The 16,949-nt window shown below is 40.9% G+C and overlaps 2 protein-coding genes across 9 annotated transcripts in view; one reads left to right on the plus strand and one right to left on the minus strand.

The window, feature by feature from the left end:
- Positions 1–696: 696 nt before the first annotated feature.
- On the minus strand, positions 697–16,930 carry LOC129203301 (microtubule nucleation factor SSNA1-like). Of its 8 annotated transcripts, none has more exons than XM_054817586.1 (3): positions 16,626–16,929; positions 15,175–15,631; positions 697–901 (listed from the first exon to the last, which is right to left on the minus strand). In XM_054817586.1, exon 2 carries the CDS (start codon positions 15,560–15,562, stop codon positions 15,218–15,220), a length of 345 nt encoding a protein of 114 aa, XP_054673561.1. In that variant the 5' UTR covers positions 15,563–15,631; positions 16,626–16,929; the 3' UTR covers positions 697–901; positions 15,175–15,217. The 8 variants fall into 8 exon arrangements, with proteins under 8 accessions (XP_054673561.1, XP_054673560.1, XP_054673563.1 ...); XM_054817585.1 differs by lacking the exon at positions 697–901 and adding an exon at positions 911–8,956; XM_054817588.1 differs by lacking the exon at positions 697–901 and adding an exon at positions 15,943–16,099 and having other exon boundaries at positions 13,932–15,631; positions 16,626–16,930.
- The window catches only part of WAC (WW domain containing adaptor with coiled-coil), a 62,594-nt gene continuing 62,513 nt past the window's right edge, over positions 16,869–16,949 (plus strand). The window contains exon 1 of the mRNA XM_054817577.1: positions 16,869–16,940. Coding sequence (XP_054673552.1) covers positions 16,924–16,940 — 17 coding nt within the window. The 5' untranslated portion in view covers positions 16,869–16,923. The remainder of the gene's footprint in view (positions 16,941–16,949) is intronic.

A 16,949-nucleotide genomic window follows, 5' to 3' on the forward strand; every position in this document is an offset into this window, starting at 1 on the left:
TCTTTTGTTGTTGTTGTTTGCTTGTATAATACATTTTTAAAAGCTTAAACATGTTTTTAAATATGTCTATGTCCATTTTAAATGGGTCTTCCAGTGTGCAGTAGAACTTCCCAGGTACACACTGTATTTTGCCAGGGAGATACCAAGGAAACCTGACGAACACAGGATACTTGTAACATTTTCCCTGGAAGAAGGAAATTTTGTAACTCCTCATACACAAGCCTTTCCTAAAAGTAATGCAAAACTTCCACAGTGCAGGAGAGGAACAAAGCCATGCCAGCTCTCACTATTCCAGTGACACAGCGAACCTGCTCGAGGAGAGTTTTACAAGCCAAAATTTCCACTTAGCTAATGCTAAGGAAGGGTCCAACATGGTATTTTCCCATTTCCTTTATTATTTTAATTAGACTTTCAGTATTACCTTGGAACATACAGCTTGTGAGGAATACCACATGAAGGAAAAAGGTGTTTATTGCATGTATCTGTACATTTACACCAAGATACAAAGGTCAGCGAGTTGGGGGCCCTCCAGCCTGCCTGGGTAGCTGGGGGTGGGTGCATGAGCCAGCAGGGTGGGTGCCCAGCCTTGAGTGGTGAATGCTGCAGGAGAGCTCTCCTCCACCCTGTCGTTCTCATAAATCAGCCTAATTATTCTAATAAGGAGAGCTGCGTCCCTCTGCTGCGAGCCCTGCTGGTTTACAGAGAGAGGGAAGTAAATAAAAAGGAACAATGCTGGCTGCTGCTGCGGGAGGGACACAGGGAGGGAGAACAATAGTCCTGACTCTCCTCCCCGCCACCACCCCATTTGTTCGGAGGAAGAAGAAGCGGGATGGCTTCATGCACACCCCTGGAGCTATTCCAGATCAGAACTGAAATCAGACGCTGGGTTCGTCAGCATCTCCTGAAGGAAAAAGCAAGTAAAACAGAGGGCAGAGGCGTGTTGTTTTCAAGGCTTTAGAAGAACATTGCTAAGAGAGAAAAGGATGGGATACAAGGCTTCGCAATGTCTAAGTAATTAATGCACAATAAATACCAACCTGAGCTGTAATAGCAGGTTCAAGTTCTAGCTTTATGCCTTCGGATTTTTTTTTAGAGCAAGAAGGTAGATTTTAGTTTTTGAGTTAAAACTTGTACAAACTTGTCTCTTAAAAGATGTATTTTGGTTCCTTTTCTTGCTCTGTATTAGTTTAAGTCTTCTTGCAATCATGAAAATTAGAAACTTGTTTTTCTGTAATGAAATCTTAGGTTCTTCTTTACTACACAAATCTGGGAGCTGAAGCTTTAAGCAAACCACAAACTACCATGCGATTTATTATAAAAATGAGAGCCAAAATTATGCACAAGCCTATTCTTTGTTCTCGGTATTTTTGTCATGTTCCCTCCTATTGTCCTCTCACTGTGATGACTGAAACAAATCATTCAGGTCTAGATTGCATATTATGACACCCACAAAGCCTCCTTGCTATTGTTTGGGTCAAATTAAAAGCGTTTGTCAAGAATAATTGTGGAATGGCATGAAAATTCATCTTTATTTTGCTAAGGATTTAATTATTTTATTTCTATTGTGATAAATTATTCGCGATGTTAGATACTATATTTATATATGTTTAATAAAAAACATTTTAAAAGTTAGACAATTTTGGCAGTTCTTGTGACTTTCTCCTCTCAGGAAAATTCCTCTTGGTCTCTCTGGATGTTCTCAGCTTTTCAGTGTGTTACTAAAATGTCTTCATTCTGCCCTTTCTACAGCAGACTCCAAAGAAAGCTCTGTAAATATTAGAAAAACCTTCTCTTTGGTCAAATTCCCATTTATCTTTCCTCTACTTATTTCCATGGGCTAAATATATTGTGATGTTAGGAGATCCCCTAGACCCTCTTTCAGCCCTGAAATGCCCCTGCCTCTCTATTGCTTGTTCCTCTAATGTTCCTCATTCTGGGAAGTGTCGAGCCAGGCTGCTATTTCTTCTGGCGGATGAGAGGCCACGTACTGCTGCCAGATGCGCTCTCTCCCAGGAGCCGGCAGACTTCCCTTCCCTGCCATCCCATGGGGCTTCCAGCTTCTGGTAGCCTGGGAGTTCCAGACCTTGCTCCATGACACTTGCAGATCATGTTTAGGCTGCACTGGAAGGAGCTTCCCTGACACATCTGAGTAACTCTTAGCAACTGCAGAAAGCTGGGTGAAGTTGCTAGAGATAGTAAGAAAGGAATTTAAATGTTCATGTAAAGAAAGCAAGTGGTGTGCTACAGCATCTACAGCCATGGATTACAAGAGTGCCTTTCTTAAAGTCCTCATAATTGCATCTTCTTTGATTGAAGTGTAACATTGGGTGAAATTTTCAATAGGACTTTGACCATGACCAGCTTCCAGCATTCAAAAAGACGTGCATCAGGCCAATCACAAAGTGCAAGACCCTTGTTAAGTCATTAAAAAGATCTAGAATTATTTATATTTGCCTTTTCTTTCTGAGCCTTTCATGTTTACTCACTTTTGTGTTTTCAACCTTTTCTTTACAAGGAACAGAAATATAACTTCAAAGGCAGGGAAGAATGACAAAGAAAATGCCTTGATTTCAGGAGCCAGGCCTTTGAAAAATGCACTGAAAATCCTGAATCTTAAAGTCCAGGGCATTAGCAAGCAGAGCACAAGACCCACTAACTTTCAGTAAGCCTTGTGGTATAAAATCCTCTCGGGCACTTATTAAATTCTTAGTATTATTTTAAGCCTCATTCCAGAAGTCTAAAATTAGTTTTGTTACCTTCTTTGCTAGCATACAGGACACAGCACTAGAATCAGAAGTTACAGATGTGGAAATCCAACGCTTTGAAATCCAGTAACACTGCACAACTACTTTGGTTGGTTGGTTTTAAGTGCTCAGCTCATGCTAATGATATAACTACAAATTAAATCATAACTTCCCAATGTAACAGAATCCCAGTGTAGCAGTAGTATCAAGTAGCTTGAGCAGTGCACACACATTGACTTTTATTTACACTTCACGCAGAGCAGAAACAGAGGAAAACTCCCAAGTCCTTCTGACTGCCTCCGTGTGAGCCTGCCTGGGGTGTTTTTGTACAGCATGCGTTGCCTTCATTTATTCAATCACCTGCTCTTTACCAGCACCCACAAGATGGCCCCTTGTCTCATGGTTCTGGCAAAACCAACTGGCTCGTTCGCGTGTGGTAGGAATGACGGGCTTGGGAAACAGAAGCTGTGCTGTGCTCCGAGGGTCCAGGCTCTGAAAAGGTACTGCGTTTAAAATCTCTCCTGGATGAGATTATCCAGGAAATGTTCTGTTAGCCAAAACAAATGGTTTTTGATACCTTTTTAAAACATTTGGCTGTGCTTTCCCACCAAATAACCAAATGCAGAAGTTATTTAAAACAAACATATTAACACAAGGCAATATGTGAAGATTTAAGTCCACAGAAGTCAAGTTACACCTTGTTGTGGCTGCCACTGAATTCACCAGCACCTGAAACTATAAAATACATATCGGCATAATCTAAGTTAAGAGGGTCACCTTCATGTCGAAGAACCAAGCTTGACTCTAGCTACATCAGTGTAATAATACGTGGCATACTAAGTCAGCGAAAAGGACTTTAACAGCTACAGACAAATTCCATACTGGTATAAGCACCAATATGTGCACTGCTTTATTAAGCTCATCTAAAATAAAAAATGTATTCTAAACTGAACAGGTCTCAGACAAAAAAAATCCATTTTGGACAGGCAGTATTTGCAACAAAGAAACTGTACACAGGAGTCCAGCTACTGAAAGAATAATTGGTCCACAATGACAAGAAAACAGCATTTTGTTGTTTCTCCTTCAATGGCTGCTGACTTAGAATTTGCACGATGAAAATTTTTTTCTGCAGAAAAAAACCAGAGCTCCCATGGGGGCAGCCTTAGCTGCCTCCCATGTAGAACTGGCTTTTCTTGGAGCAGATTATCCCATTTATTATTATTCATATTTTTAAAAAGAAAGAAAATTCTTTCCCTACTCAGCACAATAATGATGTAGGAGGGAGTGAATAATAAAAAAATAAAAAAGAAAAAAGCCCTCTTGCTTGCTACTTTTGCGAGCAACCCTGCTCAATTCAGATCAAGGCCAGCAAAATTTGTCCTTTTGTGCTTTTCCTCCTCTTTGATGGAGACCAGTACCAGATGCTGCGCTGCCCCAGGTTCTTTCACTACATTGTCAGAAGTCTGCCCTTTCTTTGTCAGAGATGAAATGATGTGTGCTAATAAAAGAAAATAGAATTTGTCTGGTCTGGAGGAGCCAGTTTGTCACCAGGACTTTGGTATCAGTAAATAAAAATACAAACCTTTATGCAAACCAGCAGGATTTTAACCAGTGTGAAAATAACTGAGCTACTGTCCTCCTTCAAAAACTATGTTTGCATTCAGTCACCCCAGACAGCCGGAAAACCAATTGTTCCTTAAAATGTTATAAAAGTCTGTGCAGACACTGTTGGTACCCAGAGATTTCACAGCATGCAGGCTTCTAATTGCCTCTCCTTCCTCTCTGCAGATGAAGGCATCTGGAATGTTTATCGCTAGTGCACCTTACTGGGGATTATATTAGTTTGTAAAATAGAGAAGGATTACAAAGAAAACTGCTGAATGCATACAATGTCTTGACATAACTTTTTACAAGTAGCCTTACTGTGAGCACACTCCACTCTTAGAACATGTTTATTATTTTGCAATATAGGTCATATTCAGAGCTTTGAAGAGCTACACAGCTGACCTACAGCAGCTTCCTCAATGAGATCATTGATCTGCAAGCTCCAGCATTATATTCCTTTTTTCCTCTTTTTACTTTCAAGTTTTGGTCTTTTCTCACACACAGTGCAATCATTTCTGGAACAAACTCAAGTCACTCTGCACATAGCCTTAATACTAATTAAATTACAGCATCCCATATAGACCTTCTTTATTTGCAGAAGACTGTAAACAAAGTCTGCATTTGCTGGGACAAGAATATTCTCACGGAAAAACACAATAAACTTCTGTTCTCTAATCTCCACAGCATACCAGGAACATCACATTCCCTCCATCCATCACTTCAATCTAAAAGTATTTTTTAGGATGGGTTTTTCATAGGATGAAACTCCTCTCAGATCAGGTGTCTTGTTTCTCTACCATATAATATTCTTAACCCCGTCTAACCATAATTTATCTGGCACTATCAAAATGAATGAAATCTGTTTATCTTTACAAACAATTTTCCAAGTGTGCCAGAACACATCTGGACAATATGAAGATACCGAAAGTCTTCCTGACCCACCACATGGCAGAAGAGCAGCATGTTTCTGGTCAGCAGCTTGGGATAACTAAAAACATGGTAAGCAAGGGGTAAGCAAGGAACTAGGGGCAACAAAAGCTGTTGCAGCAGGAAGAGGAGGATAGGGCTACAAATGAGAGATTATGTAGTAGAAAGACTGCGGGGGCTGTTGAAAGCAGAGGGTACACAACCTAATGTAGTTATTAATGACCAGCTTATTTAAATTGTCCTTTCTAATAGCAGACAGTACTGAAATATTAGGCAGGTTTCTACTAAGCACATTCTATACTCATTAAAATGCTTAGTATATTTATATATACATTGCAAGCGGAACTGAACAATAACGAGGACAATGGTTCATCTAGCTTGGAGATGTCACCAAGGTTAAGTCGGCCTATGCTCTGTGTCAAAACTGCTTCCATAAAGAAAAAAAGATGGGTGACTGTCATAGGAGACTCCCTTCTGAAGGGAACAGAAGGCCCAATATGCAGACTGGACCCACTTCTTCGGGAGGTTTGCTGTCTCCCTGGGGCTCAAGTTAAAGATGTGAAGAGAAAGCTTCCTACCCTGGTACGGCCCTCAGATTATTATCCATTCTTGATTTTTCAGGTAGGCAGCGATGAAGTTGCAACAAGAAGTCTGAGGGCAATCAAGAGAGACTTCAGGGCCTTGGGATGACTGGTGAAGGGATCAGGAGCACAAGTAGTGTTTGCCTCTATCCCTCCAGCTGCAGGGAATGATGAGGGAAGAGGATGACCCAGCAGGTCAATACCTGGCTCCAAGCCTGGTGTCACTGGCAGAATTTTTGGGTTTTTGATCATGGGTTGGTTTACATGGCATTAGGCCTGCTGGCGACAGATGGGGTACACTTGTCTCAAAGAGGGAAAAGGATCTTTGCAGAGGAGTTAGCAGGGCTCACACTGAAAGAGCTTTAAACTAGATTTGAAGGGGAAAAGGGATAAAACCAGGCTTACTGGAGATGAGCCTCAGGGCAGCACACCAGTGTTTGAGAGACAGCATGCTAGTGACGTTCTTCAGTCTGCTGTCTCAGTGGAGGTGGGGGATAGAGATCCATGCGGCAGCCAAGACACAAGGGTTATTGATGTGTTAGAAACCACGAAAGTGCCTGAGAATGGTCACGTAGGAATTAGGGCTTCTCCCTGCAAAAAGGTGGCAGGATCAACAGATCAACTGAAGTGCAGCTACACCGATGCATGCAGCATGGGCAACAAACAGGAAGGGCTGGAAGCCACTGTGCAGCAGAAAAACTATGATATAATTGCCATCACAGAAATGCGGTGGGATGACTCGCACAACTGCAGTGCTGCAATGGGTAGCTACAAACTCTTCAGAAGAGATAGGCAAGGAAGGAGAAGCAGTGGGGTGGTCCTGTATGTCAGGGAGTGTTTTGATTGTGTTTTTGATGATGGTGATGACAGGGTTGAGTGTTTATGGGTAAGAATCAGGGGGAAGGCCAACAAGGCAGATGTCATGGTGGGAGTCTGTTATAGACACACTAACCAGGATGAAGAGGCAAACGACATATTCTATAAGCAGTTAGGAGAAGTCTCAGAATCACTAGCCCTTGTTCTCATGGGGGACTTCAACTTACCAGATGTCTGCTAGAAATACAATACAGCAGAGAGAAAACAGTCTAGGAGGTTCCTGGAGCAAGTGGAGAACTTCCTGACACAGCTGGTGAGGCAGCCAGAAAGAACTTTTAGTGATAGTTGCTAATTGTGGTGGAATATGGTTGCCACACAGCCTGATGCTGTTATATGTGGTCAGAATGCTGTTACGCAGTCTATAAGCTATAATAGATGGACTAGAAGTCAGATCCTCCACTGTATTTAAACAGCAAAGAGTCTTAAAGGATGTTGGTACAAATACCTGGTGGTCTTACATAGGCTAGCATAAGGTACTAAGAAGCCTGATGAAAATGAGACAAAACAGCAGGGTCTGTAAAGACAAGCTATCTGCGTAAGGTTAGGCTTGTGAAAGGTAATTAATTAGCAACTATTACTAAAAGTTCTTTCTGTTCCTCTGACCCACCTCCTACAGTCAGCTCCCAAACACCTGTGAGTAGGGGCTTGGAGAGAGCAGGTCTGCAAAGAAAGAGCAGCTGCTCTGGAGCTGGGATACAGCCCTCATGACAAAGTATCCATGGAGAAGTGAGTAATAAACGTCTTCATGACCCTGCATGCAATGTGAAGTGAGTAATAACAAAAAGTATGCATCTAGTCAGTTCTATCTATCCCTTCCCCCAACACACAGGTTGAGAATGCATAATCCAGTTGGTTTATGTCAAACAGGACATGAATCCCTGGGAAGCAGTCCAAGTCAGCACATTCAGTTGAGGCTGAAAAAGCAAAGCCTCCATTCCCAGATCTGTCCCTGATTTGGGGCAGATTACTACCAAGCGTCACTGTCTATCAAGGGGGATAAAGATATTAAGATTCTCTGTAAAGTACTTTGTGATCTGTGGATTGAAAGCACTTGTTTATATATCCTGTATAAATATATATACACTCAGCATTTTAAAACACTTTTAAAAATAAAAACAGCACGGCATAAAACCAAATCTTGTTTCAGCTAAATTGCTGCTGTACAGGTAGTTTCTTTCTGACATTCCCAAAGAAAACCCGTATATTCACATGCACAACATGAACGCATATGGCAGAATGCCACGGGAGACCTCAATGGAATACTTCATTAAAACACAAACAAACAAAAAACTGGAAGTACATTCCAAATTGAACAAGCAACACTTGCTGCAAATCATTTAAACTACTAAGGGGAGCTACAAAACTTGCAATTTGACTGAAGGACTAAACAGCATTTGACCAGGAACTTAGTGTACTACACAGTGAATACAAACCACTTAAAGGCTTGTGGCTTCAGTGAACTTGGGCATCTCTAAGTTTCTGCTTGGCCACAGGTTTTTTAACTTGACCAACTTTAATCTAAAGCAAGAACACTTTAGGCTTCAGAGAAAAGCCCCCAAAGGGAATAGGATATTAAACAAACATCCTTCTCATGGAGTCATATGTAACATTGCAGGTCACTAAAAGACAGTTAGAATTCCCTGAGTTTCAAGAACAAACAGGTTACACTTTTGTAGCAAGTTCAGTGACTCCTGAATGCACAAGATTTCATAAGTGTGTCCACATGGTCAATTGTTTTCTGGCAAGGCAAATTAACCCTTGGTGAGCCCAGTACTGCAGCAGCTACACTACTTCCAGCTGTAACTGAGCTCTGCATTTAAAGCTGAACTGACCGCAATCAGGTATCACGTTCCTTGTGACTGACCGAACCGCTGGGTTCTCTGTTTTTCAGCTTCCTTCAGTGGACCTTGCAAGAGTAAACTATTACCATTAAACCCACTTGGTTTAAATTATCTCACAACCCTTTTAACATAAGCCAAGTTAACAAAGATGCTCCTCTCTTTCCACAGGTGGGTGGTCTCTACTAAAAAAGCAGCTCCTCTTTTGCCACATGCCCCCACTCTGATATGAAGTATCCATTCCCTTCATGCTAACAACAATTCTTGAGGAAGGACCAATATTTAATGAAAAGTACCTTGGGTTTGCCAATTACAGCCAGTAATCCCACCTACTATTGGACAGTAAGCAGCACAAGTTTCCAGCAGGATTTCTGTTGTTGAACAACTGCATAAGCATATGAAAAATTAGTTAGTTTGTTTTCAAACATCTGACAGAATATGATTCAGCCCTGAATACCAACTGTATTAAAAAAATGCATCACAGGAGTTTAACTGTCATGCTCATTTTCAACTCAAAGTGTTCTTACTGTACAAGGAAAAAGAGGCTTTAAAAAAAAATTAAAGCTTGCAGAATACAAAAAGGATTTTGTCTCTGGAACTGAAAGGCATGCCCGATCAGAACAGGTCTCTAAGTTGTATTAACTTGTTAATAAACATACAACAAAAAGAGAATATTATAAATAATTTGATCTAATTTGGAATACAGATAGGGAGTTTTTAAAGCATTTAGGAAAAAAACTTGCTATTTTTTTACTACATTCAACAAAATCAACTATATGAAATGGTAAGTTACAGATCTGTCATGGACTACGATGGAAATAATTTTTTAAAAGTATCCCCATATACCAGATACCAATGGAAAACCTCAAGCTCATTAAAAGAGCTCTAACTGGAGCATGAGAGCGTATAAATATGAAGTTCAAAAAACAACACCTATGAAGATTTAACTTTAAAATGCTCTACAACCAGTCTACTTGGTATCATAGTTTGAAAAATGTTTAAAATTAAGTGTTAAAAAACTGTTCAGCCTCTTACACTGTTTTATAGTCTCTACCTAACATTTCTGTTGTCTTGATTTAGGCTGGCCACTGCAGGAAGCTGTGTGTCTATCTATAAAAAGATAATAAATGAGAACACTCAACACCATTATAAATCCTCAAGGCCAAGTACATATATTCTACAAAACACAAGTGGTGGTAAGTAGAGGGGATAAGTCATACTACATAACTTCATATGCCTTGAAGTGAGGTGTGAGCGAAACCAAAGCTCCCATCACAGTCAGTGGAATCATGATCAATCCCACCTCCAGACTGACAGGACTTTTCTCAAATGCCTTTTCTTGAACGTGATCGCTGTCTACAGGTGCCTGTTTTCCACCAATACAGGTAAATCCTATTCCAAGAGCAACATTTTCCCATTTATGATGTTCAAATTAAGCATACTTACAAATATTACCATCTTTGAACGATGTAGGAAGCAATAGGCTCGCTACAATCAAAATGCAAAGGTTTGACACTTATTTTCAATGCTGCTGCTGAATAAGATATCCAAGTTTGTACTAAAATTTACTGATTTACTGTAGTGGTTACTGCAGCATATCAATAGTCTAGTCTTGCACAAATAGACCAAAAAAAATGCAAATTGTTCCACCCCACAAGATCTTGTGAAACTACTTTTCCAACCACTACAAAAGTGTTTTATTAGCTCCACTTCTTCCAACATCTTATTTTTGTAAAATCAAATTACAACACTGAACTACTTTTCACACAAATGCCATGAACTAAAGCTATGAATGACCAAATAATACATAGCTTCCTTTTCTGCAAGCCTCAACCTCTCCATCACGTGTTATTAATAGCTAACATGCAAGTAAGTTGTGTCACCTGCACGCATCTGTTTTTTACAGGTAAATATTGAACAAAACTTCAGTTGAAAACCAGTTGAGGAAGACAACAATCAAGGACTACTCTGGGGCAACTGAAATTAGGGACAGATTTATAAATCAGTAAGGGGCAGAGAACAAAAAAAAAACCCCCAAACAAAAAACCCCCAAACCCATTCCCACTTTAAAAAAAAGGCATAGAACAGTCATCCGAGAAGTAGCCACAGTGCCTGACTCCCCTACTCACAGTAACACAATACAGACTGACAAAGTAATTGGTACACAAACTAAACCAAAGGCTAATCTGTCCTTCCCCCAATAGAGAAAAAAAGAAGGTATTTGTATCTACATTTAAAAATACACAGATACATTAAAAACAAAGGTAAACGAACACTCTGATTTCAGAAAAGCTTGCCTATTCATCCGCTAAAAAAAAAAAACACAAAACACATCACACACAAATCAGTATTAAATCATCCATTGAAACTTTTGCCCTCACTATTGAAAATGAGGAAAAAAACTTAGGAAAAAAATGAACTGCTTTAACTACTTCTTACATAAAAACCCAAGAGCCCAGGATCTACTCAAAGTTAAGGATCATTTCAGCAACTGCCACGAGCTACATCTTTTAACTCAAATTTCTCCTAACAAGCAAAATCATCTAAGGAATAATAGATATTGGTCTTCTGCACAGGACTCATCTACACAATGAATTAACTGTAGACATTTGATCCTTTTACTAACAATCTTCTGAACGTTCTTGTTCCAGAATTAAGAGTACCTTGTTCCAATCTAACTTAATCCACTTAATCCATTTGGAGTGAGACACACCTGTACCATCAAAGCTAGATGGAATCGACATACTTAATTCTGAAATTGCAATCCAAGACCGACTCATCTGGGTTTAGATTATAGCTTCCTTCATTGTTTGAATGGATAATTCCCCAGGTGTTTGAAGATGTCTAGTTTTCCTAGTCTGAAGATTTTCTAATCTGAAGATTTCCTAGTCCGAGGAAACAAATCTCTTGCATTCACCAAATTAAGAGCCAAAAATTTGCCATCCCTCTGCCTAAATTCTCTAAGGTCAATCTGACATACACACAAAGTGCATCTATTACACTGACAGGACTTAGAGTTCTTCATAAAACCCAAGCTTTCTTTATAAAAACAAGTTTTATAAACTGAGCATGCTGGTTTATGTGGCTAGAAAGCAGGAAAAGGCAGAAAGAGGAAGCAAAGCATAGGTTGCTTCTGTAGCTTACTTGTCAGTGGACTTAAAGGAGGGGGAGCAAAGTCCAGACTTACGGTGAGCCTCAGATGATTTCTAAAATCTGATTTATTGGGTAGCAGGAACTGTAGGCAGTAGCTCACCACAAGCACACTTAAAGCAGAGAGCAATTAAAGAGTAAGTCCAGCTCTCTGTCACACCCTCTCATGCTCCAGTCTTCCCTAACCAGGACTCCACATCCATACTTTTTCTTTATTATCCACCCCAAAAATTAGAGCCCACCCCAGCCCACTGACCTCCATTCCCATAAGGTGATTAGTAGAAACTGCATGTGGGGAGGTACCCGAACAAAAGGGTAAGCGTCTCCACAGAAACAGTTACCAATTGTGAGTGACTGCTTGTGTATGGGACTTCACTTGGTGGTTCGTATCATCACCTCCACATAGAAAATTACTTTCAACATACCATCCACAAGCAGTTTCTTTGATAGCCACCAAACTATCATACATAATAAACATTGTTTACTTGCAGGAGTCAACACTCAAATGTTTTGACAAACCTGTTGATCACTAGAGTTGTACGTGCTCGGTACACATTTAAGAAGTATTGCTATAAAAGCTGGGAATCATCATATCTCCTCCACTTATGTACTGCTATTTGGAAACCAGGTGGAGGGGCCACTACATAAATTCAGGAAGTTAGACCACTGGTCTAGGCGTATTTCACTGGAGCTTTGAAGTTTCAAGGACAGGTAGGAGTTTCAAAAACTGTGTCTCCTCACATACCAAATAAGCTACAAGACACCCAACACAGCACTTTAGATTAGGCACTACAATTTGGTAACCTGAACTTTTGTCATTAAGGCTCCTAGATACTAAGCACTCAAGTAAATTACTGGATCTAACCCAGAGAGTCATACAAAATCAATATAAAAAGAAAGTCAGGAATAAGTATGATGCTTTAAGTTTATAATCTGCCTTATTTCAGGCAAACTGAGTTGCAGGCTAGCCCTACAGAGCTACTGTAATCTGCAAATTATCATTTCTGTTCTAGCAATACTGTGTATTAATTTAGTTTGCATGTCTTCTAAACTAAAGCTGTTTCAGAAAAGCTATTTATGTCAAGATTTATGCTACCTCAAAAAAGAGTGAAAAAGGCTTACCAAGGACACAGTTCATTTCGGTCAATACAGAATACAATGGTAAGAGCTATTTCTGAGTAACAGCTCTGCAGGTGCACTTACTTCACAATGACTGCCACACTTCAGAGTTATTCTACAAATCAGCAAGCCCTAGAGGTATGATATTATTGCTCTCCATTTGTGAGTCTGAATTTAAAAAGAATTTTTACAGATTGGGATCACCAAATGGAATTCTAACATTTCAACTTTTTATTTGAAAGTTGGGACATCCCAGTGGGTGTAAATACTAGCTAACAGTTACATTCTTCCTTAGTTTTGTAACTTCAAAAAAAAATCAAACATCTCCAGTATTTTAGTTTTGACACTAATAGCTACACTTAGATGTAATAATGGTCATGAAGTAGACTTTTTTTAAAGACTTACAAGGCTTCTCTTAAAACTTTAGTTTTAACAGCCTAAGTAGAGCAAGAAGAGGTATTATTTATAATATATGATTATTCTAAGGCAAAGAAACCTATAATTATTTTCTGAGACAGATAATACAAGAAATTAACTGTACTGTTCTCTGTGAGCTTCCTGTAATATAGGCTTTTTCCATACAGACAATTTAAAGTTCCCTTTCAGATGATAAGAAGCAGTTTACAAATACAACTCTAAAAAAAGTCTTTGCTCTTTTGTTAATACCTTTACCTGAGTCTTCCTATTTTGATGTAAATTAGTCATTACTACCAGATTAAGGGAAGAGATAATACCAAGAAACATTCCGTGAAATAAATTGCTTTTTTGCCACTAAAAAATAGCAACATTTTTGTGTTTCACTTCAATATAAACAAGGCAGTCCTGAATACTGTGGTACTACAACAGCAGTACCCCTGAGATTATCTAGTTTTATCACCTCTGAGTTACTTGAGGGAAGCCAGTGGAAATGCTATACCAGTAAATTGTTGATTAGCTCACACTAATCCCTGATGTAGCATGGCAACCACAAGACATAATTTGCTTCATATTATTGGTGAAGAGCTATTACTGAAACTATTCACAACTATAGACCCTTTATACTTGCACCTGAGAGACATAGTTATCAAGTAAAGAGATTACAATTGCACTTCTTTCAATTTAGTTAATTGGTACACAATGAAGATTTGACTACAAGATACAGCTTAAAAATAAAATTACTGCTGTAACACATGAACGAGCAGGACAAAAAGCATGTGTATGTACACAAACACAGAGAGGTTTAGTAACTACTAGAAATAGAAAACAGGATTATATTGCAATTTCTGCCATGCTGTTACCTCCTCCCTGATCTCTAAACTAGGTTCTATTTTAACCTCATCTGTAAGAATGCCTGACAGCTGAAAACTACTTCTAATCTCATTTTCTACTTTCATTGGTACTTATTTCTCTCCATTCCAGGTTGTTCACCATTCTTTACAATCTTACTACAATTATTTAATAGATCAGTATAGAGCTAAAGGGCACTAAAAATAGGGTTTCCAGAAATTCTATTATTGGCTTTTAGCTAAGATTATCTTCTTTGGCCTTGTATTTAACTCTTAGTATTTTCTGACTGAACCCAAATAGGGTTTTTTAGGATTTCCACACACTACTGAAATACAGCCATCCTTTCCTTATCCGTACGTGGATTAGTTGGTCGGAGTTTACACGGTGTAGCTGCCTGCAGTGCTGTGCCCTGCACGTGTGAGGCACGCACTTGCATCAAAACCTGTCTTTCACTATAGCATGCCTCCTTTCTAAACAAGGCTTTTGAGTATAGCTTCAGAAGATCCATGAACCATATATAACCTTACAGTTTAAGCCTCCATGCCCTGCATTTTTCATGTTTTCTCACCTTATCCCTCCACTATTCCAGGTAAATAAGAGATGACTGTAAACAGGATCTGTCTTTGTGCACGCATCAGACACAAGTCCAAACTCCTAGAGGAGGTTAAATAGTTGGTTTCTATTTGGTCCGTAACAGTAAAGCATTTGTAAAGTGAAAAGTAGTAATATCTGACCTACTTGTATCCACTGGTTTTCAATCAAACAGTAATGCAGTGGTAGCCATCTGAAGCCAACCAATAAAACTTTTTTTCCTATCTTCAGAATAGCCTTGAAGCATCATCACATTGAAACTGACAGCCTCACATCTGCCTCAACTACCTATCTGCAATACAGTTTTGTAGTGTTTTAAGTAATTAGATTTCTTTTTAAAGAGTAAACCAGCAACTTTATTTCATCTATTTTCTAGTGCATTTAAAAATAATAATAAAACATTCAGAAAGGTTGGAAGAAAATCCCTCTCTGCTCATACAGTCATTGTAAGGTTCTGTGGCTAACCACAGTTCTCACCTAGTGGAATTTTAGCACTGTAGAGTCCAAACATTTGACTGTTTCACGTTACATTGGTTTTCAGTTCTGGTGTATGCTTTAAACTTCCCACTTCCTTCTTCAGGACATTAAGCAAAGTTCTAGAACTATCCAAAATCTTCATATAAGCAGCTTCAGTTTCAGCAAGAATTTTATCGAGCTCATTCCGTGAAGCTACTTTTTGGGCCAGGTTTTCACATACACACTCCAGTTGTTCATTGAGGACTTGTATTTCATGCTGGAGTTTATTTTTCTCCTCTTCTGCTTGCTGGATTTGTTTGTTTAGCTCTTCTTTTTGCATACACAAGTCTTCAATGCATTTCACTAGCTCATTATTGTAACACTGAAGAACAGCTCCCTGCTGAGTCATCCTTCACTCCTCTCCCTGGGCTCTGCCACTACTCCCTCAAGTCCCCTCTCAGCAATAGCCTTCTGCACTCTAAAAAAAAAAAAGACAACAAAAAAAACATAAAGAAAATTTCTGTAAGAGTTATCATGAATAATGCTAAGCTAGTACAGGCATAGACACAGGGAAAGATGCTCTGCTTAAGGCTAACATGCTAGTTCCGAGTTGTGCCACATGTCTTCCCTTTTCAGGGAGGGGGCAGGACAAAATTGGGCATCTATGCTACACCTTTACTGAAAGCTGGTCTCTCCTATGATACCCCCATAGCAATGCTCAATTCTGGTATCAAAAAATTTCTATTATATAACACCTTAATACTAATCTGAATAGATGATACTTTGTACCTCAGACTTCGAGGGCTTGGTCAGAAATAACCACAGGACCCTTTCCCAGGATAAGGCTTAGCACACCACCAACAGCGGCATCTGCGCGGCCTCTGATGAAGGGCACCTTCCTCGCAAACTGAGTACCAGGCATGCACTTCACAGAGCCCGGGGCCACCTAAAGCAAACCGACCTGGCGCTGTTGGATACTCACGGACGGGATGACAATTTTACGCGTGTGCCAAGACGCGGCCGAGCTCGCCAAAGGCGGCCGTTGGCGCCCCTCACCCGCCGCCCCCCACCCCCCCCGGCGGCGGTTTCACCGCGCCCGGACCGTTCTGCCGCCAGCGCCTCGCTCCCTCAGCGGCCGGGGCTGCGGCAGCCTGGCGGCGTTTCTTCAGAGGCTGGGAGCAGAGCCCCACCACCGCAGGTCGAGAGAAAACCGGCGTCGCCGGCAGGGCAGAGCAGGGCCCGAACCGCGCGGCCGCCGCCTCCCCAGGGACATTTTAACAACCTCTTCACCGCCGAGCGCTCCCTCGCAGAAGACAAGCCGTACACAAAATGGCTCCTGCCTATACATCAAGTCCCCGGGCGGAAGGGGAGGAGGGGGTAGGTAAGAGGAGACCTTCCCTTTCCTATCTTGCAGCCGGGCGTCGCTCCCCTCGCCCCACCACTTCTCTCGCAATTCCCCCTATTGCCCCCACCTGCCTGGCGTTCCCGCCCTGTCGGCTCCTAGCGAGAAAGCCGGCTGCCCCGCCGCGGCCCAGCTCCGTCTCAACCCGGCCGCGCGGGGAAGCGAGGCGAGACGCGGCGCTGCCAGCAGCGTGGCCCCCGGGCGGTGGGGTCTTCCCTCGGCCAATCAGCCGGGCGCGCCCAGCCAACGGCTGCTCCGACCGGTAGTGCCTCGGAGCGGCTGGGTGAGAGGTCACGGAAATACCCGAACGTTTCCGAACGCGGCGCCACCCTGACGGGAGCGTGAAAACATCTCTACGGAAAAAACCGATGTTTTCCGAAGACAGGTAGTGTTC

The sequence above is a fragment of the Grus americana genome, chromosome 2, assembly GCF_028858705.1.
Source record: "Grus americana isolate bGruAme1 chromosome 2, bGruAme1.mat, whole genome shotgun sequence".
NCBI classification, from domain to species: Eukaryota; Metazoa; Chordata; class Aves; order Gruiformes; family Gruidae; genus Grus; species Grus americana.